At 45.4% G+C, this 24,222-nt stretch overlaps 3 protein-coding genes across 4 annotated transcripts; 2 read left to right on the top strand and 1 right to left on the bottom strand.

Moving 5' to 3' along the window:
• Nucleotides 1-344: 344 nt before the first annotated feature.
• Nucleotides 345-6,642, bottom strand: LOC103631742 (pentatricopeptide repeat-containing protein, mitochondrial-like). Of its 2 annotated transcripts, XR_004852777.1 has the most exons (4): nucleotides 6,338-6,642; nucleotides 4,775-6,161; nucleotides 2,606-2,809; nucleotides 345-2,454 (listed from the first exon to the last, which is right to left on the bottom strand). XR_004852777.1 is itself a non-coding variant. In XM_008652974.4 (2 exons), exons 1-2 carry the CDS (start codon nucleotides 6,569-6,571, stop codon nucleotides 5,163-5,165), a joined length of 1,233 nt encoding a protein of 410 aa, XP_008651196.2. In that variant the 5' UTR covers nucleotides 6,572-6,642; the 3' UTR covers nucleotides 4,577-5,162. The 2 variants fall into 2 exon arrangements, 1 of the variants encoding a protein (XP_008651196.2); XM_008652974.4 differs by lacking the exons at nucleotides 345-2,454; nucleotides 2,606-2,809 and having other exon boundaries at nucleotides 4,577-6,161.
• On the top strand, nucleotides 1,346-2,124 carry LOC100274542 (uncharacterized). Its single transcript, NM_001148898.1, has one exon. The coding sequence runs from the start codon at nucleotides 1,482-1,484 to the stop codon at nucleotides 1,968-1,970; it is 489 nt and encodes a 162-aa protein (NP_001142370.1). The 5' UTR covers nucleotides 1,346-1,481; the 3' UTR covers nucleotides 1,971-2,124.
• A 175-nt stretch (nucleotides 6,643-6,817) lies between the features above and the next one.
• On the top strand, nucleotides 6,818-8,348 carry LOC103631743 (late embryogenesis abundant protein D-34). The gene is made up of 2 exons (XM_008652985.4): nucleotides 6,818-7,767; nucleotides 7,897-8,348. The coding sequence occupies exons 1-2, from the start codon at nucleotides 7,063-7,065 to the stop codon at nucleotides 8,065-8,067; spliced, it is 876 nt and encodes a 291-aa protein (XP_008651207.1). The 5' UTR covers nucleotides 6,818-7,062; the 3' UTR covers nucleotides 8,068-8,348.
• The last annotated feature ends 15,874 nt before the right edge of the window (nucleotides 8,349-24,222 follow it).

Here is a 24,222-nt window from a genome sequence, read left to right as displayed (position 1 = left end):
AAGCTAATTATCAATACATCATTATCTGATTTTAGTTGGGTTGAAGCAGCTAATGGCTATTTGAGAGACGTATAACTAACAATTAATTGGAAATTAATTGGTCTATTAGCTGACCATTCGAAACCTCACGAGTAATTTTAGGTGCTAAGTATTGGTTTTAGAAGTTTGAAACGCGGTTTAAGTTGGGACGAAACAAACAAGAACGCACGCTCTCATCATGCCTCGCTCTACCCAGGCCCGGTCCCCTGTCCCGGACTCCCGGCTCGCCTACCCGACAGCAACCAATCACGCCATACATGAATGCTCTCTTTCAGTCTTTGTAGCAAGCACATCTCATCAAAACAGAAGAAACAAACGGGAAACCTCATCCACAGCAAGGAGGAGCAACTTAACGGCAACCCACCAGGCATTGTAATCCTCGAGTTTATTCTAAAACCCAGGAGGGAAATAGACTTTTCAAGCTTATCGCTCGTGCAATCACCCATGCATATCCAGATAGTATGAGATGAGCGTGAGCTGACGCAGCGTCAAAACAAAACCTGTACGGCGCCGCTCGCGCTACAGATGGGATAAGCTCCTGGCTGCACCGGTGTCCTTTCCATCAGTCCTAAAAACCCTTAATAACAGACAACTTCGCCTAGTCCATCCAGCTCCAGAGTCCAGCAGCATGCAACTACTCACACGTCAGCTGCGACCGCCGACCGGTAGAATTACCTCTCATGCATGCAGAAGCAGAATTGCAGTTACCTGCACCACAAGCAGCCAGACGGGGTCCCTCCCAGCGTAGCGTATCATGAGCGGGTAGCAGCCGCGGTGAATATGGCAAAGCGACGCCCATACTCCCTGGCCCGCAGACGCCGAGGCGGAATAATTGGCCTCTGAATTCTGAAACCGTTGGAGGCAGCCCCATGTTTCCCTTGCCGTCAGTCCCGCTCCCTTATCTTGATGATGAGAGACCGCCGGAGCCCACGGACGGCGTGGCCGTGATCCGGCCGTGCCGTGCCGTGCGCGCCAGCCACTAGGAACAAACAGCACACAGGCCGCACATAGGCACCCCCACCGGCCACCGGCACAGGAGAAGACACGCACACACAAACCTCTCCGGTCGGTCTGGCCCTCTTCTTCCTATCTGTCCCCGTCTCCATCTCCATCCTTTCTTTTTTTCCGATGACTACTCCTCTTCACTCTCCTCAGTCCTGAGCTTATCTTCCTTCCCCACACGTCAAGAACCTTGTGACACCTCTCAGCGCCTTTAGCGAGTTAGCCTCCCTCTTGCGCGCGCCGCAGTGGCACACCATAATAAATAAATCCCCACCCTCTCCCGGCTCTTTCAGTCTTCACCTAGCAACAACCTGTCCAAGAACCAGCAGCCAAAGGACAAGACAAGAGACACAACGAAAGGAAAGGAACCAAGAGAAAGATCGAGAAGAGAGGAGCCTTCGCTTTTGGACTTGCACCGTCGTGATCTGTCCCGCGACCACATGAGGATCCACCCAGCATCCCCCACCGCCGGCGGCAAGAAGGACCTCCGGCGCCTGCCGCACGTGTACAGCAAGGTGCTGGAGCTGCCGCTCCCGGCGGACACCGACGTCCAGGTGTTCGAAGGCCCAGACGCCTTCCACTTCGTCGCGGCGCCGGCCGCCGGTGCGCGTGCCGCCGCCACCGTGCGGGTGCGCACCGTCAGGATCCACCCCGGGGTCACCAAGGTCGTGGTGCAGGCCGGAGCCGCCGAACGGGCCGCTGACGACGACGCCGCCAGCGACAGCATGGAGCTCGACAGGTGGCGGTCCCGGCTGCCCGAGCCGACCTGTCCGGCCATGGCGGTGGCCGGGTACGTCGACGGCCAGCTCGTCGTCACGGTGCCCAAGGGCCCCGGTGCCGAGGAAGGCGCCGACGCAGGGCAAGGCGAGGTTACCTGGAGGTGCGGCGGCGGAGGCAAGATCACTGGAAGACTCGTGGTTGTACAGTAGGAGCGTCTAATCTATGTACTACTACTCCATAGTAATGTCTTGCCATCTTTCTTTCTTTTTTTGGTAAATTAAGATGGGCTAGCTGTTCATCATGTTGCCTTCCCCTTCCCTGCTTCGCATCAGAGACAGTCAGACAGGCGATGTTTCATGAGCTATGTTCTCTTCCTCCTGCTTCTCTTCTCAAGCATGTGAGAACCAGCTACTGTGGATTACCTTTGGTTGCCCTAAAATCAGATGTAAATTTCTAGATAAACAAACTGTGCGGTGTTTGTGTGCCCACTCGACGCAACTTGGATTTTTATCATGGCGGATAAGATTTGGTGGAGCATGATCTGTAGACCAGATCTGGTGACCGGTTACTGTTACTGTTTCTGAACATCAGGTGCAAAGTGGACCACTTGGTTGGTGCTGCATGTCACATGGATTCATCAAATCTCTCCATTTTTTTCATGGCCCACAGTTTGCAGCCTAGTGTCTGTTAGTCCTGCATAAGATAAGATAGCCGTTTTGGTTGGTACAAGGCAATATAAATCGAAAAAATATCAATGGTTTTATAATGTATATTTATGTAGGGCTACACAACCAGAGGTACTGCAGCTTGATGAACCATGTTCTGATGTTCTAGAGAAGTATACCTTTTTTCAATCTTTCTGTGTTGCAACTCTTCTAGCAACAGTTCCTTTGTATACTCCATCCGTTCCAAATTAAAATCCGTTTACCTTTGTAGTAGATTCATACAATAGTTAATGTATGTGTTCTACATTTCTTATGTAACTAGATGAACTGAAGTCATTGATCACCCCTGATATTCTACATGTCCCAGTCAATACAGTTGCCAGCTGCTTTCACCCGAAATTAAACATGTAAATAAAGTTATCATGAGTCAATTAGTCAACAATACCAGAAAAGATTGGATGAATAGAAACTCTTGCACAAGGGTCCCACAAAAATAAAACCATCTGCTACCATTCTCCTTGGAAACAGCTTAACATGATACACAAACATAATAAGGTTTTAAACATGATTCCACCCGAAATAGGAAATAAATGACAAAACTACCAGAACTACTTTGATAAAGTGGAGCATCAAAATATGAATTTGATATTTCCAAAGTTGCTAGTTGATGCATGTTGCACCGTTGACTAGGATATAATGGTGCAGAAGTCCAAAGATCAACGAGAAGATCATATGAATATAACAGGCACTTGCGATTGATAAATCTTTGTTAATTTCACTGGTTGTAGCTAAACTATATGCGCAGTTATTTTCACAAATCTCAGTCCAAGTTGCAATAAAGGGAACGGTGTCACGATACAGAGAACACCGAGCAGCTGATGGGAAGGGGCGGGAAGGAAAACAAGCAGTGATACTAGTTTCAAGAATCATGGAAAGGCATATATGACGGGCCGAACAAAGGGGAACCCAGTTTGGTAAAGCGTCTACTGCATTATTGACGAGTGCGCGAAATCCTATCAAGATTAAACGGACCACCCAAGTTGTTGCCCATGCATAATATTAAGCTCAATTGCTAAAGCACCGAACAGTGCTTTATGACGACGATCCTTCTCAAGAAAAGTGGATTCTGTTGGACGGTCATTACGTTTACATCTACTATCAAATACAGTGGGTAATATCACATTGGTTTCTCCCATAGCAATTTGATAGAAATATGGATTTGGCGTTATTTTAATTTAACTACAACAATCAGGGCAGAGCAGACACAACCAAGAATCCAGAAAAATAGTAGGATAACAGATCCCAGCACCAACCTAATCTATCAAGAACCCACACCTCGGATATTATTAAGAGCACTAAAAATCTGCTACATAGGTTAGGCTATTGAACAAACACTATCTAGTACCAGGCCCTCACAATGGGGTCAAGGTTCTAAATTCATATAGGCCGATGGAGTGATGGACACCAGTTTGAATAAATATGCCGTGGAGCCAGCTAGGAAATGACACCATCACTTGCTAAAGGGCCCAACTACTGAATAAATAAGGTCCCCATCAGCCAACTCAAACAAAGGTGAATCCTAGTGCCTGCTCGTAACACATATTCTATTTCTGAAGTACAAACAAAGTAGGGCAAAATAGATTAGCTTCATTGAGGACTGAGGTAATCAGCCATACAGCTCATAGGTCCATCTTATCTTCCTAGTGGGTCGGCCAAATCGAAGGGTTTGACAGTGGCAGAGTCTATTTTATCTTGTCAACTTAAGAAAAATTTCTAAGTGTTTGTCGAACACTGTACAGTGCAGAGTACAAGACCAAGAAGGATGCAAGAAATTTATTTATGTTCTGGAATCTGACTTTGAAAAATAGGTTATCTCAATCAAAAACTAAAGAAAAATGGTAAAACATGGTAGCACCTGGGTCACCTATATCCCAATATCACATACTCTCAATCCCACAATAAATAACTTTCTGAGCAAATCCAGGAGATATCCCTCAGGAAAGGAAAGAAGAGTGTACATGCGTCTTTTGCCAATATGCTTAGGGTGCGTTCCGTTCCGGGGGATTCGTGGGCTGGACCCATTCCAACCCGGAATGCTTATCTAATTTGTATAAACTTTGATCAGTTGGAATAATTCCTAGCCTCGATCCTGAACAACCAAAAGCACTGTCTGAAAATTTTCAGAAAATTATTTGTTTCGGGACAGAGGGTACATAACTAGATAACAAGTCAAGTGACTAGAGAAAAACAGAGGGTACATAACTAGATGACAAGTCAAGTGACTAGAGATTTTTTCAAGTTGACAATAAACATCACATAGATCTTCTTTAGTTCTTTCTAAATAATACCTTCTGCAGCCTGAGCACAGCATCCATGTAATTTCACGCTTACGGCTTCTCAAAGTCAAATGCATCCATGACATGATAATGTATCTTAATCTGAGATATTTTCCAAGTCAAACACAGAACTGATCAAACAATTTTGAACTGAACTGTTATAAAAAATATCCCACCCTGGATTTCATTTTTCAGGCTCAATGCACTTAAGGCTATGGAAATATTAGGCTATCTCCAGCAGCCTCTCTATAACACTTCTTATCTCACTTCCTATTTCAAACTTCGCTCTGTAAACAGTGCACTCTACAGTGCAAACAGTGTTTTGCACGCCCATATCCACGTTCCGCTGGAGATGGCCTTACCGTGGAAAGTCATGGTGCACAGATAGTTCTTTGTGATCTCATGCAAATCCAGCTTCCCTCATCATATCAGCTATGGTTGAATCAAGTCTTTCATGTAAATCAAACTTTCGGTATCCAGCAACCAGTATGTCATATGTAGACCTATTGAGCTTGAACAAACTTCGGATGCGATTCAAAAAGAGATCCAACCTATCAAATTCCCTGTGACGAAAATAACAACAGATTATGACATCAACATCCTCCGGGCACGTAAACATCACACCATTGTCCAACATCCGATAAATTGCATCCTCCATATCCGCTAATCGATCTGCATTAGCATAGAACCTGATAATTCCATGGTGCAGTTGTGTTTCAGAATTCAAGTGTGTTCCCTTTTGTATTAGGGCAAGCAGCTGCTCCATTTCATCTATTACCCCTCCATCTAGGCATATTCTTGTCAACCTCACAACTGTGGCTTTGTTCAACTCCCAATTGCCATCCCTTGCACGTTTTAAAAAGTCTCCTACTCTGCTGGTCTCCTCCTTTCTAGAGAGAATCTCAAGGCTGGCCTCCAAAATAGTAGAGTTTGGCTTAATCTCCAAGGCAATCATTTCCTCAAACACCGTTTTGGCATCGTCTAGCATGTTCAACCGAACAAACCCAGTGATCAAAGATTCAAAAGCTTGAATACTTGGCGTAAACCCGGCGTTCTTTGCAGCTACATACCAGCTCATCATAGCATGGCCACTTCCAAGCAGCGAAAATGCACAGATGAATGCATCATATGTAGCGGAATTGGGACTGCAAGCGTCCATGCTTTCCATAGTCTCGTATAAGGTCATTGCAGAAAGGAGGTCTCCGGCTGACAAGAAAGCATCGACAAGGGCATTGCAAATGTTAGTGTTCAGCTGGATTCCCTTCGCCTCCACGCATTCGAAAACTCTCATTGCAAACGTTGCATTCCTTGTCTGACCACAGAAACGAATTATCCTGGAGTAGGGCTCGCAATCTTGAATGTCTTCCTTCAGCAGCTTCTCTAGTTTCCATTCCAATATCTAAGTCAATGTTCACCATTCAAACAGTGTTAATTGGCGGCATTGAATACCTCTTTCTGACCCGTATTCTGACCCGTGAGGAAAACAGAAATTTCCTTCTTCAGTAAAAGCTAATTAACTAAACCGACCACTAGCTTAATTGAAGGGGCCAAGGAGTGAGGAGAGAAGCGACTCACGAGGTGCGCCTTGGTAGGAGACGACGCGCGGAGGAGCGCGGTGACGGGGGGCTCCCAGAAGGCGCCGTCGCGGTGGGTCCCGGAGGAGGCAGCCTCCTCCATGGTCGCCTTGACACGGCACTCCGGCTCCGAGACCAGGCGAGCGAACAGATTCCCGTCCGTCCCCAAGGCCGCGGCGGCGGCCGCAGTCCCCACCTCGCGCCACAAGAGCCGGCGAACGGCGGCGATAGCCATCCTCTGTTGACGGTGGAAACTGGAAACGGGCCTAATGGATGTGGTACTAAGCAGGTCCAGTAAATTTGTCGTGCGGAGATGCCCCGTGGACTTTAGAGGAGCCCAGCATAGGACTCTGGCGCAGTTCGGCCTGCAAGTAAAGGCCCATGACTCGCCCCCGCCGTCTGGGCCGCTGACACGCATGCCCTGATGCCCCCCCTTCCGGGAGCTTCTTCATCCAGCTTGCAGCCGGCCAGCCCTTGCGCTCGCGCCACGTGGGCATGCAGCCGCGACGCGCCTCCTCTTGCTCGTCTCCACGTCTCTCGCCTCTGCACACATGACATATGTCCCTCCTCGAGCTCCCCGCACGCCGCATATAATCGCAACGATCCAATCCACACTCACCATCAAGTCTCAAGAGGCAGCTAAACCAACCAGCGGTGATCTGTAGTAGCAACTTGGTTCTTGGTAGGTGAGATCAGATAGTGATACAGCAGGTAGCTCGAGCGAGAATGAGCCAGGAGCAGCCGAGGAGGCCGTCCGGCCATGAGGAGACGAGCGGCGGCGGAGAGCAGGGCGCCGTCCGCTACGGCGACGTGTTCCCGGCGGTGAGCGGGGGCCTCGCGGAGAAGCCCGTGGCGCCGCAGGACGCGGCCACGATGCAGTCGGCGGAGAACCTGGTGTTCGGCCAGACGCTCAAGGGCGGCCCGGCGGCGGCCATGCAGTCCGCGGCCACCGCCAACGAGCGCATGGGCGCCGTCGGGCACGACCAGGCCACGGACGCCACCGCCGTGCAGGGCGTCACCGTCTCCGAGACCCGCGTCCCGGGCGGCGGCCGCATCGTCACCGAGTTCGTCGCCGGGCAGGCTGTCGGCCAGTACCTCGCGCGGGACGACGACGATGGCGCCGCCGCCACGGCTGGCGGCGGCATCGCCGGCCCCGGCGCCGGAGCGGGAGGCGGCGCCTCTGCTGGCGTGGCGGGCAAGGATATCACGAAGGTGACCATCGGCGAGGCGCTCGAGGCGACGGCGCTCGCGGCGGGTGACGCGCCTGTGGAGCGCAGCGACGCGGCCGCCATCCAGGCGGCGGAGGCGCGCGCCACGGGGCTGGACGCGAACGTGCCCGGCGGCCTGGCCGCGCAGGCGCAGTCGGCCGCGGCGGCCAACTCGTGGGCGTGGGGAGACGAGGACAAGGCCACGCTCGGCGACGTCCTGGCGGTACGAGTCACGAACACGACGTGCCATCGTTTTCGTTTCGTGCCGCTGCTGCTATATATCTGACAGTGCGTGTTGGTGGTGCAACAGAGCAGAGATCTTTTGACTATTTGTTCTTTGTCGTACGTGCAGAACGCGACGGCGAGGTTGGTGGCGGACAAGCCGGTGGAGAGCGCCGATGCGTTGGGGGTGGCTGGCGCGGAGAACCGCAACAGGAACGACGGGACGGCGAGGCCCGGAGGCGTGGCGGCGTCCATGGCTGCGGCCGCACGGCTCAACCGTAACGAGGCGGTCTGGGAGTGAAGCAGCTGCCTGGAGAGGAGACACGTGCGTGTCCTGGACTCTGAAGTCCTCGTCTTTTTTTTTTTAGTTCGCTAGCTAGCTCTGTACCTCAGCGCACGCTTTACCTACGTCCATGTAGGTAGCCTGCGAAGTACCGTCGTGTCAATGTGACGGCTCAGAACGTGTCAGTGTGTGTAACTCGACATCAGGCGATCGAGCTGTGTAAATATGTAGTGTTGTACCTTCGTGCAATATAATAAAGTAAGATACGCGCGCGTCAAAAGCGTGACCGGTGTAAGATATACTCCGTATGCACATAATTAAGGTGCATGCTGTATATGGTGAAGATGTGTTACCCCAGTCGTACAAACCAATATATTTAGCCGGGCGTGCGGCGTGCTATAGTCAACGCAGTCACCGTTCAATTTGTTTAGCTATTTATTTTATGCCATGTTTTAATCATCAGAAACAAGACGACATTTCGTAGTTTCTTTTGAGACCTGTTCCAAATTAATCTACAGATCGCGGGGGCGCGAGACCGATCGGGTCGGCCGGTCGGGGCCGTGCCGCGTGGCAAGCGCAGATCGAGCGCAAGCTACTGGCTGATGCCGACCTGATCGGACGGGTCTCATCAGGATGGAGGAGATCAATTTAGTTAATCTGAACTAACAATAGGGTCAATAGGTGGTGCAGCGACGAGGTAGTTCGCACGAGCTGCTTCTGCCTGCAGCGTAGTTTGGAGCGGTGGAGGTCGTGAAGCAGAGGCAAGCGACCGAGACGGCGCCTTTATTTATGAGCGGGCGCGGACGGACCGGACCGGTACATGGCGATGGCAAGGGAATACGCATGGGACCGCAGTACCGCACGCACATGTGATGGGAGGGGACAGCCACGTCCGTGGAACGCGGATCATGTGCCACTGCCACCGCGAGACACTTAACCATTTTCATGCAAGTGGTTCAAACCTGCTTGTTTAATCTTATAGATTATATGATCTGGATTATAATCTAAATTATATATATATATATAATTGTTTGTTCCAGCTTATAGATTATATAATCTGGATTATAATATAAATTATCTATATATAACTGTTTGATTAGATTATATAATCTGGATTATAATCTAAATTATCTATATATAACTGTTTAATAGTCTAGATTATACAAATATAGATTATTCATAAAGACTACAATACTCTTGTTTGTTTATTTGAGGTAGAGAAAGAATGATGGTATACATTGTAATTTTTATTTACATAACTATAGATAGTGGAACCATAGATAGTAGGTTTTTTGTCAAAAATAATTTCAAATAAGTTACCTTGAGGAGATTATGAGCTTATCATAATCTAAACTTTACATATATAATCTGAATAAACTCATAATCTGAATGTTTGTTTACCTGCTAAATTGTTTGTTCTGAATTATATAATCTGAAGATATTATAATCCGAAATAAACATGGCCTAAGGGCATGTTTGTTTTAGCTTATAGATTATATATTCTGCATTATAATCTAAATTATATAATTCAGATTATAATCTATATAAATTATAATCTACATGTAGCTGTTTGTTAGTCTAGATTATACAAATGTAGATTATTCATAAAGACAACAATATCCTTGTTTGTTTATTTGAGTCGAGGAAAGAAGTATGTCATATATTGTAATTTCTATTTATATAACCATGGGTAGTGAGTCTTTTGCCAAAATAATCTCAAATAACCTACTCTTGAGGAGATTATGAGATTATCATAATCTGAGCTTTAGATTATATAATCTGAACTCATAATATATGTGTTTGTTTACCTGCTAAATTATTTGCGCTATATTATATAATCTAGAGAGATTATAATCCGAAACAAATAGGACCTAATTCCTTGATTCTTGTTGTCAGCCTTGGTGGGCTCTCCACGTTCATCTATCTGATAACTGTGTCGTATAAGCTAGCACTAGCTCCAAGCTAACAAATGATATGAAAGCGAGGCTATAGCAAGTAGTTCTAAACATTATGCTACTAGGAAAAAAATACACACATACGAGACTGTTTTTTGAATCCATGCATGCTAGTATTATTATCAGACTCGCGTTTTTTTGCCGAGTGTCTAGACACTCGGTAAAAGCTATTTTACACTCGGCAAAATAAACTCGATAAAGAATATTCGGCAAACATTTTATCGGCAAAAGATTTTTTGCCGAGTACCATTTTTACGAACACTTGGCAAAGTCGAAAAGCACTCGGCAACTTAAGAATTGCGAAAAAAATCCAAAAAAATTACAAGCAATTTTTTAATTATGGGAACAACTCTCCAACCACTATCCATTACCCATCATGTTATCATTTTTCACTATTAATTTGATTCAAATTTACATGTTTTGTGAATGTGAGATTCAAACTCACAACCTCTCTCTCGCGCATACCCTACTCTACCACTACATTACTACATCAATTATGTTTATATTACATTTTCATTCCTCATGTACTAACCAAATGAGAGTAATTTGATTATTTGAGGCATTAAATGGATTCATTTGAAAATGTGATCAACTATAAAGTTGCATAAGTTTTCAAGACCTACAAGTTCTATTTTGATAGTTTCTACATCCGAGACCGTTTACAAAAATTGAATTTCAAATTTCAAAACTTCACACGAATTTTTTAATGATAAGATGATTTCAAATCAAGAAATTGTCAATTAAAAAGTTTCATTACATTTCAAGACCTACAACTTTTATTTTAGTGTTTTTTCCATCCGAGGTAGTTTGAAAAATTCAAATTTTAAAATTTAAACATAGTTTTGCATGACGAGATGATTTTAAACCAAAACATTGTCAACTACAAAGTTTCATAACTCTTTAATACCTACAACTTTCATGTTGGTGGTTTTTTTATCTTTCGAGGTCGTTTTCAAAATTCAAATTTTAAATTTTTTAAATTCAGACATAATTTTAGTTGACAAGATGACTTCAAATAAAAAAGTTATCAACTACAAAATTCTATAACTTATCAAGATCTACAAAATTTATTTTTGTTGTTTGGTCATTTATTTATCTCACATGATGGTTCTAACAATATGCACAAATCTTATACATATCCCTCATAGTTTCATAAACTACAAGAGATATAGGTTTTACGAAAAAAATTTACTTTTATTTTGTCAGATGAAGAAATGTTCAAAATATAGATTGTACATCATGATGAGTTATACAAATTTATAGTTGAAAACTTTTTTAGTTGAATTAATTTACTATTTTAAAATATGATTTTTAAATTGTCTTTGCATAGTGTTGAAAAAACACTCTGCAAAGAAGCTATTTGCCAAGTGCTAAAAACCCTTGATAAAAGAAAACACTGGTAAATAGTTTCTTTGTCGAGTGTTAAAAAACACTCGGCAATGAGCCGAATTCCGGTAGTGTATCTTACTTTTTACGTCATTTAATGATTAAAATTTACTTTAGCTAGCTCTAATAAGCTAGACCATTAGAGACGCTTGCATGAAATCTCCTCGTAAAGGCTGAGCTAGCTGCAATATATAGAGAGAGAGATTGTGTGTGAGTACTATACATTGTGGGCACTAATTTGGATGGTCCCGTTAGAGTTCAGACGAGACGATCCGTCGACGACGACGTACTCTCCACGCGCTCATCAGTACGAGCTGAGAGTGATAGCAGCAGCCAGCCACGCTTTTTGCGGAAGTTTTTGTTACGTGTTGTTTTCGATCGCTCAATCGGTTGTTGCCTTGTTGCCCTCATCGATACCGTGTACTCCATCTGTCTTTTTTAAATGTTGCTACAGTATTGGTGTTGATCGTATTCTCTTGAATTTAATTGAGTCCATGAAAGACGATATTGGTTAACATTTATGTCGATCTCCTTTTTAAAAAAATAGTAAAATTTTGGCCAATATAATATCCATCATATCTCTAGATAATTTTTTAATATAAAAACAGATTCAAGATCCAATGCAATGTTAATATTTGATTAAAATTATGTATGGTTTAGCTTGTCGGGACTCGGGAGTGATAAAGATAATTTAAAATGGACGGACGAGCTACAGTACGCATCTCGCTGCGTTGCTGTACTTAGTTTTCGGCTGACAAATTAGTTTTATAATCCGACTACATTTAGGGCCTGTTTGGCATGGCTCCAGAGCAAAACTCCAAGGAGGAGCTGGCCAGAGCATGCCAAACACCCTAACTCCAGAGTTGTAAACTCTATGGAGTTTTTGGAGCTGTAGTACAATTTTTTGGAGTACCTCTTTTGCTGCTCTGAAAACTCCAAAAAAGCAACCTAGTCATGGAGTTTTGAGTTATTTACCCGCCATTGCCACTAGTTATGAGAAACAATCTAAACTATGGAGCAGAGCTGCTCCACCCAGAGTTTTAGAGTAGAGCTGCTCTGGGGTGGAGCAGAGCCATGCCAAACACACCCTAAATTTTAGTTTGGGGTAACCAAATACTCCCTTATTCTGCGCCAAGGAGGCTATATATAGGGAACTACAAATAAAAACACGAAACATATGTACGGTCGAGAAGTCTGTAGCACAGTTGTTAATGGCTACCATGAAGTCATGAACGGCGTTTGCTGCCTGTACGTAAAATTTCATTATCAGTAATAAATTAATTACAAACCAAACGTACACGTGTCTTTCTTTGCTGGGGATAATAATTAATGCATGCGGCAACGAATGGGAAATATATACACACGGCCGGTGTCTGTGCTAGCTGCCAAGCATGAAACACGTTAGCTATAAACAAAAATAGTGAGCACAGGACACTAGATCTTGTACATGTATTTTCTCCTCTTAAGGGCTTGTTCGTTTCACCGTTAATCCATGTGGATTGGGTGGTATTGAGTCGGTTTAATTCCATCGCAAGTCAAAATACATTCCAATCCATCCCAATACACACCAATACACATGGAATTGAAATAACCGAACAAGGCCTAATTGTTTTCTTCTCGGCTTGCCGCTCAACAACACAATGCAAATGAATGAATCGAACTGCAGCCAATTCTTTTTGAACTTCAGCGTGCATGGAGCATGGCGCTGCCTCCCGGATAAGAGAACACATGGTCACGCCTCTGCCTGTGTGTCCATGCATGCATGCACCAACGAGGCCGGCCGCACACACTGCGTGCCATACTGCCATGCATGCAGATGACGACCTTCTCTCTCCTAGACTACTCCCAGGGTCTCAGTAGTCTCCCCTGACTCCTCCATCAATGCTGCGCACGCAGTTCTCTCCTTGGCTTGCTAGAAGCAGAGGGAGGGCCGGGACGCCATGACCGTGACACTCACACTTAATGTGGCGGCATTCAGCCGCATCGTCTGCACTACCGGAATCAATAGCTTCGCACTCGGCGAAACCTTAAAAACACTCGGCAAGGGCTTTACCGAGTGTAGCACTCGGCAAAGAAGGCTCGGCAAACAGTGCATCGGCAAAGAAGACTTTTTTGCCGAGTACTTTTTCTCGGGCACTCGGCAAATATCTTTGCCGAGTGTCAGGGAGCACTCGGCAAAGAAAAGCGACCGTTACGGCGCCGGTTGACGGAGACGGCGGCTTTGCCGAGTGTCAACGGTGACACTCGGCAACGAAGATAACTTTGCCGAGTGTCTTCCTGGCAGCACTCAGCAAAGAGGTCGGCTTTGCCGAGTGCCAGTTGGGACGCTCGGCAAAGAGCCCGCCAGGGAGGGTCCCCATGTCAGGCTCTTTGCCGAGTGTCATCAAAGTGTTTCCATGCTTCACCATTTGATGCGTGCACCATCTTGTCAGGATTGTATCGTTTTTCATTTTTGTGCCAAGTCATCTGTTTCGCGGATTCCTCTGTCATGTACAGACGCTGGATCCTCGGTACGAACGGAAGGTGTCGTAGGATTGTCAAGGGGATGTCGAGCTGCCTCTTATGTCCATCACCAGAGTCTACCTCCATAAACCTAGACGAATTACACTTGGGACAGTACTTTGCCTCCGCGTATTCTTTCCTAAATAGCACGCAGCCCTTCGGACAAGCATGAATCTGCTCATACGTCATCTTGAGTGCACGAAGTAGTTTCTGTGCCTCGTACATGCTCTTTGGCAGAACGTGATTATCCGGAAGCAGACTCCCAATAACCGTCAACAAGCCATCGAATGCGTCTCTACTCATGCTGTACTGCGACTTGAACGCCATTACACGCCCAATGGCATCCAGTTGAGAAACCTTTGTCTGGCCGTGAAGGGGCTTCTGTGCCGCGTCGAACATGTCGTAGAACGCCTTTGCAGTCGGCTCTGGCTCGTCATCCATACATCCTCCCGTGTACTGTGCCTCCTGATAGTCGTTCAACATATCCGCTACCCCCGCATCCGCGTCATAATCCTCGACACGTTGTCTCAGCACCTCCTCTCTCGTACGATGCGCTTCACCATGAAATATCCACCGAGTATAGCCCGGCGTAAATCCATTCTTCCAAATATGTTCTACCATGGTCTTCTTTGGTTTTCTTTTCCGGTTGTCACATTTGCTGCACGGGCATGGGACTAGACTCGCTCCTTTAGCAGCTTCGCCATATGCCCGTTCCACGAAATCATCGGTCTTTCTAATCCATTCAGTAGTGACATCGTTCCTTCCTCTACGGGCCGTGTACATCCACTCACGGTCCTCCATCCTATAACATATTTAACCAAAGCCTATCAACAAAAAAATCCGGCAGCACCTCCCCTGCACGGGGAGGTTTTCAAAGCCTGTAAATATAAGTAGCAGCACGATGGCTGACATCCACACATATACATATCCACACATATACATTAATGCCTAAATAACCACATAAACAATTAGAAGACTTACCTAACGCATGCAAAGTGAGGACTAAAAACCTAACTCTATTTCACAATACACAATCACACACAAAAAACCTAATTCTATTTCATAATACACAATCACAATACACAACCACACATATACATTTATTTGACAATATTTAGCAACTAAAATGTGAAAATTAGTTTATACCTATTTGCTCGGCGTGGACGGTGCACGACGGCGAACGGGCGTGACGGCGTGGAGGTCGTGGGCGGTCGACGGCGTGGAGGTCGTCGGCGCGGGGTCGTCGGCGGTCGTGGACGGCGCGCGGGCGCGCGGGCAGCGCGCGGGCGGCGCGGGCGTGCGGGCGCAGGGCCGGGGGCGGCGCGTGGCCGGCGGCACGTGGCCGGCGGCGAGGGTGGGCGCGGGCGCGGGGTCGGCGGCGAGCGAGCGCGGGCGTCGGCGGCGTGCAGCGAGTGAGCGTGAGTGAGAGAGAAGAAGGAGAAGCCGTCAGATTGGCTAAGTTTATGTTCTTTGCTGAGTGCCCGCGATGCGGCACTCGGCAAAGATTTTTTTTATTTTTAAAATATGGTTTGCCGAGTGCCAGATCGGCGGCACTCGGCAAAGGGGCTTTCTTTGCCGAGTGTCATCCAGGGGCTCTCGGCAAAGACTACTTACCACTTCTTTGCCGAGTGCCACCCCGGGACACTCGGCAAAGCCTACTTTGCCGAGTGTCAACCACTCGACACTCGGCAAAGTACATTTGTATTTTTTTTGTTTTCAGCACCAAACTTTTTGTGGTATGTTTCTAAACTATATAGACCTACATGTATCATTTTGGGACAATTATAACAGTGTTTGCAATATCTAGTAGATTTAGTTCGTTTATTTGAATTTCTTCAGAAAATTTAAATTTGAACTGCAGGTCACTCGAAACTTGGAAAACCGTGGATGAAAAAATGATATTCATGGTACTTAGCATAAGTTACGACCGATTTCAGAAGCGTACCGGAAACTTCGAGCAACATGCTCACTAAACATGGCCGTGAACTTGGCATCCACGTGTTTAAAAATTGTATAAAACACAAACAAAGTCAGAAAATCATGAAACTTGTCCCCGTGTCATGATATCATATGTATAGGCTGTGATAAAAATTTTAGAGTATTTGGAGAAAGTTGTGAGACACTATGTGTAGAAACCTAAGAGATCCACATTGAAACTCTATGATTTCATGTGTAGTCCTCTTAGGTTTCTACACATAGTGTCTCACAACTTTCTTCAAATACTCTAAAATTTTTATCACAGCCTATACATATGATATCATGACACGGGGACAAGTTTCATGATTTTCTGACTTTGTTTGTGTTTTATACAATTTTTAAACACGTGGATGCCAAGTTCACGGCCATGTTTAGTGAGCATGTTGCTCGAAGTTTCCGGTACGCTTCTGAAATCGGTCGTAACTTATGCTAAGTACCATGAATATCATTTTTTCATGCACGGTTTTCCAAGTTTCGAGTGACCTGCAGTTCAAATTTGAATTTTCCGAAGAAATTCAAATAAACGAACTAAATCTACTAACGATTGAATCTCTGTTATAATTGTCCACAAATGATACATGTAGGTCTACATAGTGTAGGAACATACCACAAAAAGTTTGGAAGACAAAATCAAAAAAATAAAAATATACTTTGCCGAGTGTATAGAGATGACACTCGGCAAAGAGGTCTTTGCCGAGTGCTAGATGTGTGACACTCGGCAAAGAATCCTCTTTGCCGAGTGCCAGCCGCTGGCTCTCGGCAAAGGCTGACGGCCGTCAGCTTTGGGACGGCCGTTGACGGCCCTTTGCCGAGACCCCCTTTGCCGAGTGTTTGACACTCGGCAAACTAGTCTTTGCCGAGTGTCGTCCTGTGCCGAGTGTCCAGCACTCGGTAAAGATCCTCGTTGCCGAGAGTCTAGCTTTACCGAGTGCGGCACTCGGCAAAGCCTTCTTTGCCGAGTGCGGCACTCGGCAAAGCCTTCTTTGCCGAGTGCCCGACAAAAGGCACTCGACAAAGATGGCAACACTCGGCAAAGCCTTGGATTCCGGTAGTGCTGCGCACCAAACATTACCGTGCAGATGCAGCGCTGTACGAGATACAGCATGTATAGATCGGAGTGAAAACTGAAAACTACGGGGATCTATGCGAGTACGTACGCTGCGCACTGATACACACACCGAGATGAAGATGAGACACACACGGCCACACGCCACACCCACACAGGCGTTCGTGGTACAGTCTGTACGAAGCGAGCTGGACCAGCAGCGGCTGGCAAGTAATAAAGGGAGCGTACAAGTGGAGTGAAGAAGTAACCGGCCGGCGGCTTCTCTGAATTCTGGACCGGCAGAGCCAATTGTACTGTACCATGCATGCATGAAGCTACTCCTTGCTATATGGTAACTTCCTTAACTTACGTTGGATTAGGTTGGGTCGGAAAATATTAGCAGCGTTTGTTTTTTTAAAGGAAGTGGCAAAAGATTTGCCGCTCCAATATATTAGAAAGGAGATACACTTACAAGACACACACACGAAAACAAAGGGAGGAGAAAAGAAAGAAGAAGGACAACCTCAACCGCCTACTGAGCCTAACCACAACTCCGAAACTACCAGGCACAAACTAACACAAGAAAGCACCAACTAGCTCTTTCACTAAAGAAGCGAATCTGATCTGCATTTTTCTGCTGGTTCCTGAAGATTCTGTTGTTTCTCTCTAACCATAAGCTCCACAAAAAATAGATCAGAAGACCATCGAATTTTCTTCTAGATTGCCTATTACAGAGACCTCTTATATTTCTCCACCAACCATACAACGACTCGGATGTCTGGTTTCCTCTCAGGAAAGAACAGTTCCCCCATATCAATATTTTATCCCACACATCTCTACTGAAAGGGCAATCTTTGCCTAAATGAGTTACCGTCTCTAGCGCTAAGTTACAAAGACAGCAAACTGGGTTGCACTGCCAATGTCTCTTCTGCAGGTTGTCAGCAGTTAGCACTTTATTATGTAAAAGAGTCCACACAAAAAAACGGCATTTAGGTTCAACTTTTGCTTTCCAAATGGGGTCAATTTTCATTCTGCAATAATTTGTTGCGAACTTGATCTTATATTCGGAAAATATTAGAGTGTTTGTATATTTAGATAAGTTTAATACAAAAACATATTTAATAATATAAGTGGACTTGAGCTTGTTGAAAAGCTCGTCTATGGTGATGGTACAATTGAGTGATTCTATGATTGCCAACACTATCACCTTCCAAACCCTCCGATTTAGAGCCTGCAATAACTTGAGTGCTCTCTCGTGATCGTCGTAGGGAAGCTACACCTTGTTTGCGTACATCTTAATGATCAGAACCGAGAAAACATAGAATCGATTGCCTCTTCACCCAACTATGTGTAAAGTGTTCGTACTCTCGACAGTGGGTCTTAAAGAGAGTATGGTTTTCACATGATCGTTACTCCTCATAAACATTCTCCAGGGTAGTCCAGATCCCATAAACCTCACTCAAATATCCAACTCTTTCAAATTTAGAGAGCGGGAGTCAAGAAAACAATGCATTCTGAGCCTTGTTGCATGTGTCATGGATCTCTATCTCCTGCATCTTATAAGTGTGCGACCGAGGTAAATTTTCCAAAATCATGAGCCAATGCTTTAAATATATGTCGGTATACGGATCTTCCAGTACATGTAATTCGTCCCATCGAAGGGTGGTGGTTTGCCAACACCACGTTCCATTGTCGTCTTTTCGAATCAAGAACCAACTAAGGTGGAATCATCATTTACCCACTTCGATACCAATTAAAGGATCAAATCAGACGAGCAGAGGGGAGTGAATGGGAGCTACCCTCCAAAACTCCAAATGTCACACAAAAGATGTAGAAGCACCCACCACTAGAGGATAAATTTTCTTAGTGACGACCAAAGGCCACAACAAAGCACTCGAATCGACTAAAAATGTCTTTGCAAGAGAAATCTTCCAAACTCAAGAAAAATGAGCGCTTCACTTCTTTGTTGGAGATGAAAGAATTGCTCAAACCAAAAACATATTGACCCACCAGTGATTTCATGCTTTGGAAATTGTCCTAGGACGCATATAAGTCTAATGAAATAGACATATCACAAAAAAACACCAAAATCCAAAACGACCCAAAATTGTGTCGCTTACTCATGTTGTTTTTAGCATCTCAAATTGAAGTTTGAAAATGCAAAATCAGTCCAAATAGACTCCCATTGAGGTAAATCTTTTGCACACACCATCACAAGGGAGTTTCAAAGGTGTCCACAACATATGAATCGAAAAGATCAAAACTTCAAAATCGGGTCCAAAAACTTAAACTTGACATAGGGTTTGTTGGGGTTTTGTCAAAAGAGAAAATCTATTAGAAAACTTGTCCATGAATTGGATCAGCTCATACAAGAGGTTGCAGTGAATCTAGAATAGTTACTAAACTAGAGATTAACCCTAAAACACTTCCCAAACTTGTGAAAGCAATGATCAACTCAAAACTCAAATTGGAGGGGTAGAGAGGAGAAGAAAAAAAACTCAAGAACAAACAACATCAGATTTAAGATGGAATGCAAAACCCAGAGGGCAAAGTGTGGTTACGGCCACACTTCCTCAAAATTTCATGAACTTAGATGTCAAGGTTCAAGATACCTAAGGATCTCTTAAAACTTGAGAGGAAAATGTAGATTACAAGCTAAGTGATGGGAATGAAATAATGCTAAAAGATATGGTTGAATGGATCGACCATTCCCTTTTATTTATAGAGGGTTATTGCTCTTTCCTAAACTACCCTTAGAAACATAGAGCCTATGCCTATCCACTCATCCAGGGGTGAAATGGACTAAATCTTGGAATTTGATCTAACGACCACACATTCTTCACTTATCCACACATCCAGGGGTAAAATATTTTATGATAAGCAATTAATGCATTATTTGACAAGTATTCGATATCCAACCAAATAATATATGTATCTGCCACTTATCCACCCGAATAAATATCCGGTCCCTGTATCCGTAACCGTCCCATTTCTAACTATATGTATCTGATCCCAAATCCGTTTTAAATACATTAGGGGTAGGATACAGGATGAGCTAGTATATGTCCGGATCCGCTCGTTGACGAAAGTGGGGAAGTCATTTCATGACATGTACTATACTATATATATACTCCACGGAATGAAGTGCATATAGACTGAAAACTGAAACACGTTTAAAAGATAAGAGCATATATATGTACGTCGCTAATCATTCTCATATTTCTCTATGGCATGTTAGTAGGACCATTTCTGGAACTCGGATATCTCAAGTAGCTGGGAAGGCTATCGATCAACACAGTAATTTGTTCGTGCAACTTGTTGGTTCTGTTTAATTAGGTACGTACTACGTATCCACCTACCACTCTATCCAGGAAATATATGACTTTAATTTGTCAGCTTGCATTGCAGATTTGCAGTGAACTTAGTTCGCCCAATAATAGGTTAGGGCGGCGTTAGGCTGGTTCTAACCCTTTATCGACCTATGACGTGAGCGAGCCAACCATCTATCCGTCACTGTCTCTAACCTCGGTCAGCAGTCGATCGGTTAGATCGGTATCAACCACGTTGGAGCTGGACAGATAGATCGATATCCACCGTTGCATTGAACGGTTTAGACGACACCGACTATCTTTATCTAACTATTTGAAGTTAAACAAAAATAATAAAAAAACAATCCTATAATGTAGCCTATAAATGGAGGGAGATGTTTGGGTTCTTTCACACCCCTCACTCTCCATTTTGCTCCTACTACTTGCTATTTTACGCCTCTCGCTCTCCTTTCACTCCGCCAAACAACTCTCGTCATGTCTTCCTCAGACTCCTATGTTGAGATAATCGAAGACAAGATAACCAATATCACTACAGTAAACTAACAAACATCCGACGGCCAAAGCCGTCGGACATAAGCTTCACACCGTCGGGGATAGCTTATGTCCGACGGCATTATGAAAGGGAATTAGGCTTACACCTAGTCCCTAATTAATTTTGGTGGTTGAATTGCCCAACACAAATAATTGGACTAACTAGTTTGTTCTAGTGTATAAGTTATACAGGTGCAAAAGGTTCACATTTAGCCAATAAAAAGACCAAGAGTTGGATTCAACAAAAGAGCAAAGGGGTCAACCGAAGGCACCTCTGGTCTGGCGCACCGGACTGTCCGGTGCACCAGAGGACTCCAACGCAAACTCGCCACCTTCGGGAATTTCCATAGGCAACTCCGCTATAATTCACCGGACTGTCCGGTGTACACCGGACAGTGTCCGGTGCTCCAAGGGAGAGCGGCCTCAGGAACTCGCCAGCTTCGGGAATCTCCAACGGCTAGTCCACTATAATTCACCGGACAGTCCGATGTGCACCGGACTGTCCGGTGCAACCCCGGGGCAACGGCTATTCGGCGCCAACGGCTACCTGCAGCGCATTTAATGCGCACTCTGCGCGCGCAGAAGTCAGGCGCGCCCATACTGGCGCACCGGACAATGAACAGGAGATGTCCGGTGTGCACCGGACATCCAGAAGGGCCCACAAGTCAGAAGCTCCAACGGTCAGAATCCAACGGTAGTGATGACGTGGCGGGGGCACCGGACATGTCCGGTGTGCACCGGACTGTCCGGTGCGCCATCGAACAGACAGCCTCCCAACGACCACTTTTGGTGGTTGGGGCTATAAATACCCCAACCACCCCACCATTCATTGCATCCAAGTTTTCCACTTCCTAACTACTACAAGAGCTCTAGCATTCAATTCTAGACACACCAAAGAGAACAAATCCTCTCCAAATTCCACACAACGCCATAGTGACAAGAGAGAGTGATTTGCTTGTGTTCTTTCGAGCTCTTGCGCTTGGATTGCTTTCTTCTTTCTTGATTCTTTCTTGTGATCAAACACTCACTTGTAATTGAGGCAAGAGGCACCAATTGTGTGGTGGCCCTTGCGGGAAGTTTGATTCCCAAGTGATTTGAGAAGAGAAGCTCACTCGGTCCGTGGGACCGATTGAGAGAGGGAAGGGTTGAAAGAGACCCGGCCTTTGTGGCCTCCTCAACGGGGAGTAGGTTTGCAAGAACCGAACCTCGGTAAAACAAATCCACGTGTCACACTCTTCACTTGCTTGCGATTTGTTTTGCTCCCTCTCTCGTGGACTCGTTTATATTTCTAACGCTAACCCGACTTGTAGTTGTGATTATTTTTTGAGAATTTCAGTTTCGCCCTATTCACCCCCCTCTAGGCGACTTTCAATTGGTATCAGAGGCCGGTGCTTCATTAGAGCCTAACCGCTCGAAGTGATATCGGGAGATCACGCCAAGAAGGAGATGGAGACCGGCGAAAAGCCCACTACAAGCCACGGGAGCACTTCATCGGAAGAGTCCCGCACCAAGAGGAAGGAGAAGAAGAAGAGCTCCTCCAACAAAGGAAAGGAGAAGAAATCTTCTTCGCACCACAAAGAGAAGAAGGAGAGATCTTCCTCCCACAGGCCACATCGGAGAGGGGACAAGCACAAAAGGATGAGGAAAGTGGTCTACTACGAGACCGACACTTCATCAACATCGACCTCCGACTCCGATGCGCCCTCCGTAACTTCTAAATGCCAAGAGCGTAAGAAGTTTAGTAAGATCCCCCTACATTACCCTCGCATTTCTAAAAATGCACCTTTACTTTCCGTCCCATTAGGCAAACCACCAACTTTCGATGGTGAAGATTATGCTAGGTGGAGTGATTTAATGTGATTTCATCTAACCTCACTCCACAAAAGTATATGGGATGTTGTTGAGTTTGGTGCACAGGTACCATCCGTGGGGAATAAAGACTATGATGAGGATGAGGTGGCCCAAATCGAGCACTTCAACTCTCAAGCGACAACAATACTCCTCGCCTCTTTAAGTAGAGAGGAGTATAACAAAGTTCAAGGGTTGAAGAGCGCCAAGGAGGTTTGGGATGTGCTCAAAACCGCGCACGAAGGAGATGAGCTCACCAAGATCACCAAGCGGGAAACGATCGAGGGGGAGCTCGGTCGGTTCCGGCTTCGCAAAGGGGAAGAGCCACAACACATGTACAACCGGCTCAAGACTTTGGTGAACCAAGTGCGCAACCTCGGGAGCGTCAAGTGGGACGACCGCGAAATGGTTAAGGTTATTCTAAGATCTCTCATTTTCCTTAACCCCACTCAAGTTCAATTAATTCGTGGTAATCCTAGATATACTAAAATGACCCCCGAGGAAGTTATCGGGAATTTTGTAAGTTTTGAGTGCATGATCGAAGGCTCAAGGAAGATCAACGAGCTTGATGATCCATCCACATCCGAAGCTCAACCCGTCGCATTCAAGGCGACGGAGGAGAAGAAGGAGGAGGCTACACCAAGTCGACAACCTATAGACGCCTCTAAGCTCGACAATGAGGAAATGGCGCTCGTCATCAAGAGCTTCCGCCAAATCCTCAAGCAAAGGAGAGGGAAAGACTACAAGTCCCGCTCCAAGAAGGTTTGCTACAAATGTGGTAAGCCCGGTCATTTTATTGCTAAATGTCCTATATCAAGTGACAGTGACCGAGGCGACGACAAGAAGGGGAGAAGAAAGGAGAAGAAGAGGTACTACAAGAAGAAGGGCGGCGATGCCCATGTTTGTCGGGAGTGGGACTCCGACGAAAGCTCTAGCGACTCCTCCGACGACGAGGACGCCGCCAACATCGCCGTCACCAAGGGACTCCTCTTCCCCAACGTCGGCCACAAGTGCCTCATGGCAAAGGACGGCAAAAGGAAGAAGGTTAAATCCAACTCCTCCACTAAATATGAATCATCTAGTGATGATAATGCTAGTGGTGAGGAAGACAATTTGCGTATCCTTTTTGCCAACCTTAACATGGAACAAAAAGAAAAATTAAATGAGCTAATTAGTGCCATCCATGAAAAGGATGATCTCTTGGACTCCCAAGAGGATTGTCTAATTAAAGAAAACAAGAAACATGTTAAGGTTAAAAAGGCTTATGCTCTAGAAGTAGAAAAATGTGAAAAATTATCTAGTGAGCTAAGCACTAGCCGTGAGATGATTGACAACCTTAGGAATGAAAATGCTAGTTTAAATGCTAAGGTTGATTCTCATGTTTGCATTGTTTCAACTTTCAATCCTAAAAATAATAATGATGATTTGCTTGCTAGGATTGAAGAATTGAATATTTCTCTTGCTAGCCTTAGAGTAGAAAATGATAATTTGATTGCTAAGGCTAAAGATTATGATGTTTGCAAAGTTACAGTTTCCGATCTTAGAGATAAAAATGATATTCTTCATGCTAAGATTGTTGAACTTAATTCTTGCAAACCCT

This window comes from Zea mays, chromosome 1 (genome assembly GCF_902167145.1).
Source record: "Zea mays cultivar B73 chromosome 1, Zm-B73-REFERENCE-NAM-5.0, whole genome shotgun sequence".
Taxonomy (NCBI): domain Eukaryota; kingdom Viridiplantae; phylum Streptophyta; class Magnoliopsida; order Poales; family Poaceae; genus Zea; species Zea mays.
This window is presented reverse-complemented; position numbering and strand designations above follow the sequence as displayed.

Excerpts from the sequence above, each read along its gene's own strand:
- LOC103631743 (XM_008652985.4), top strand. The coding sequence starts at position 7,063 with ATGAGCCAGGAGCAGCCGAGGAGGCCGTCCGGCCATGAGGAGACGAGC. Across the intron at positions 7,768-7,896 it reads CGCTCGGCGACGTCCTGGCG|AACGCGACGGCGAGGTTGGT; the intron begins GTACGAGTCACG and ends TCGTACGTGCAG.
- LOC100274542 (NM_001148898.1), top strand. The coding sequence starts at position 1,482 with ATGAGGATCCACCCAGCATCCCCCACCGCCGGCGGCAAGAAGGACCTC.
- LOC103631742 (XM_008652974.4), bottom strand. The coding sequence starts at position 6,571 with ATGGCTATCGCCGCCGTTCGCCGGCTCTTGTGGCGCGAGGTGGGGACT. Across the intron at positions 6,162-6,337 it reads CTCCTACCAAGGCGCACCTC|ATATTGGAATGGAAACTAGA; the intron begins GTGAGTCGCTTC and ends ACATTGACTTAG.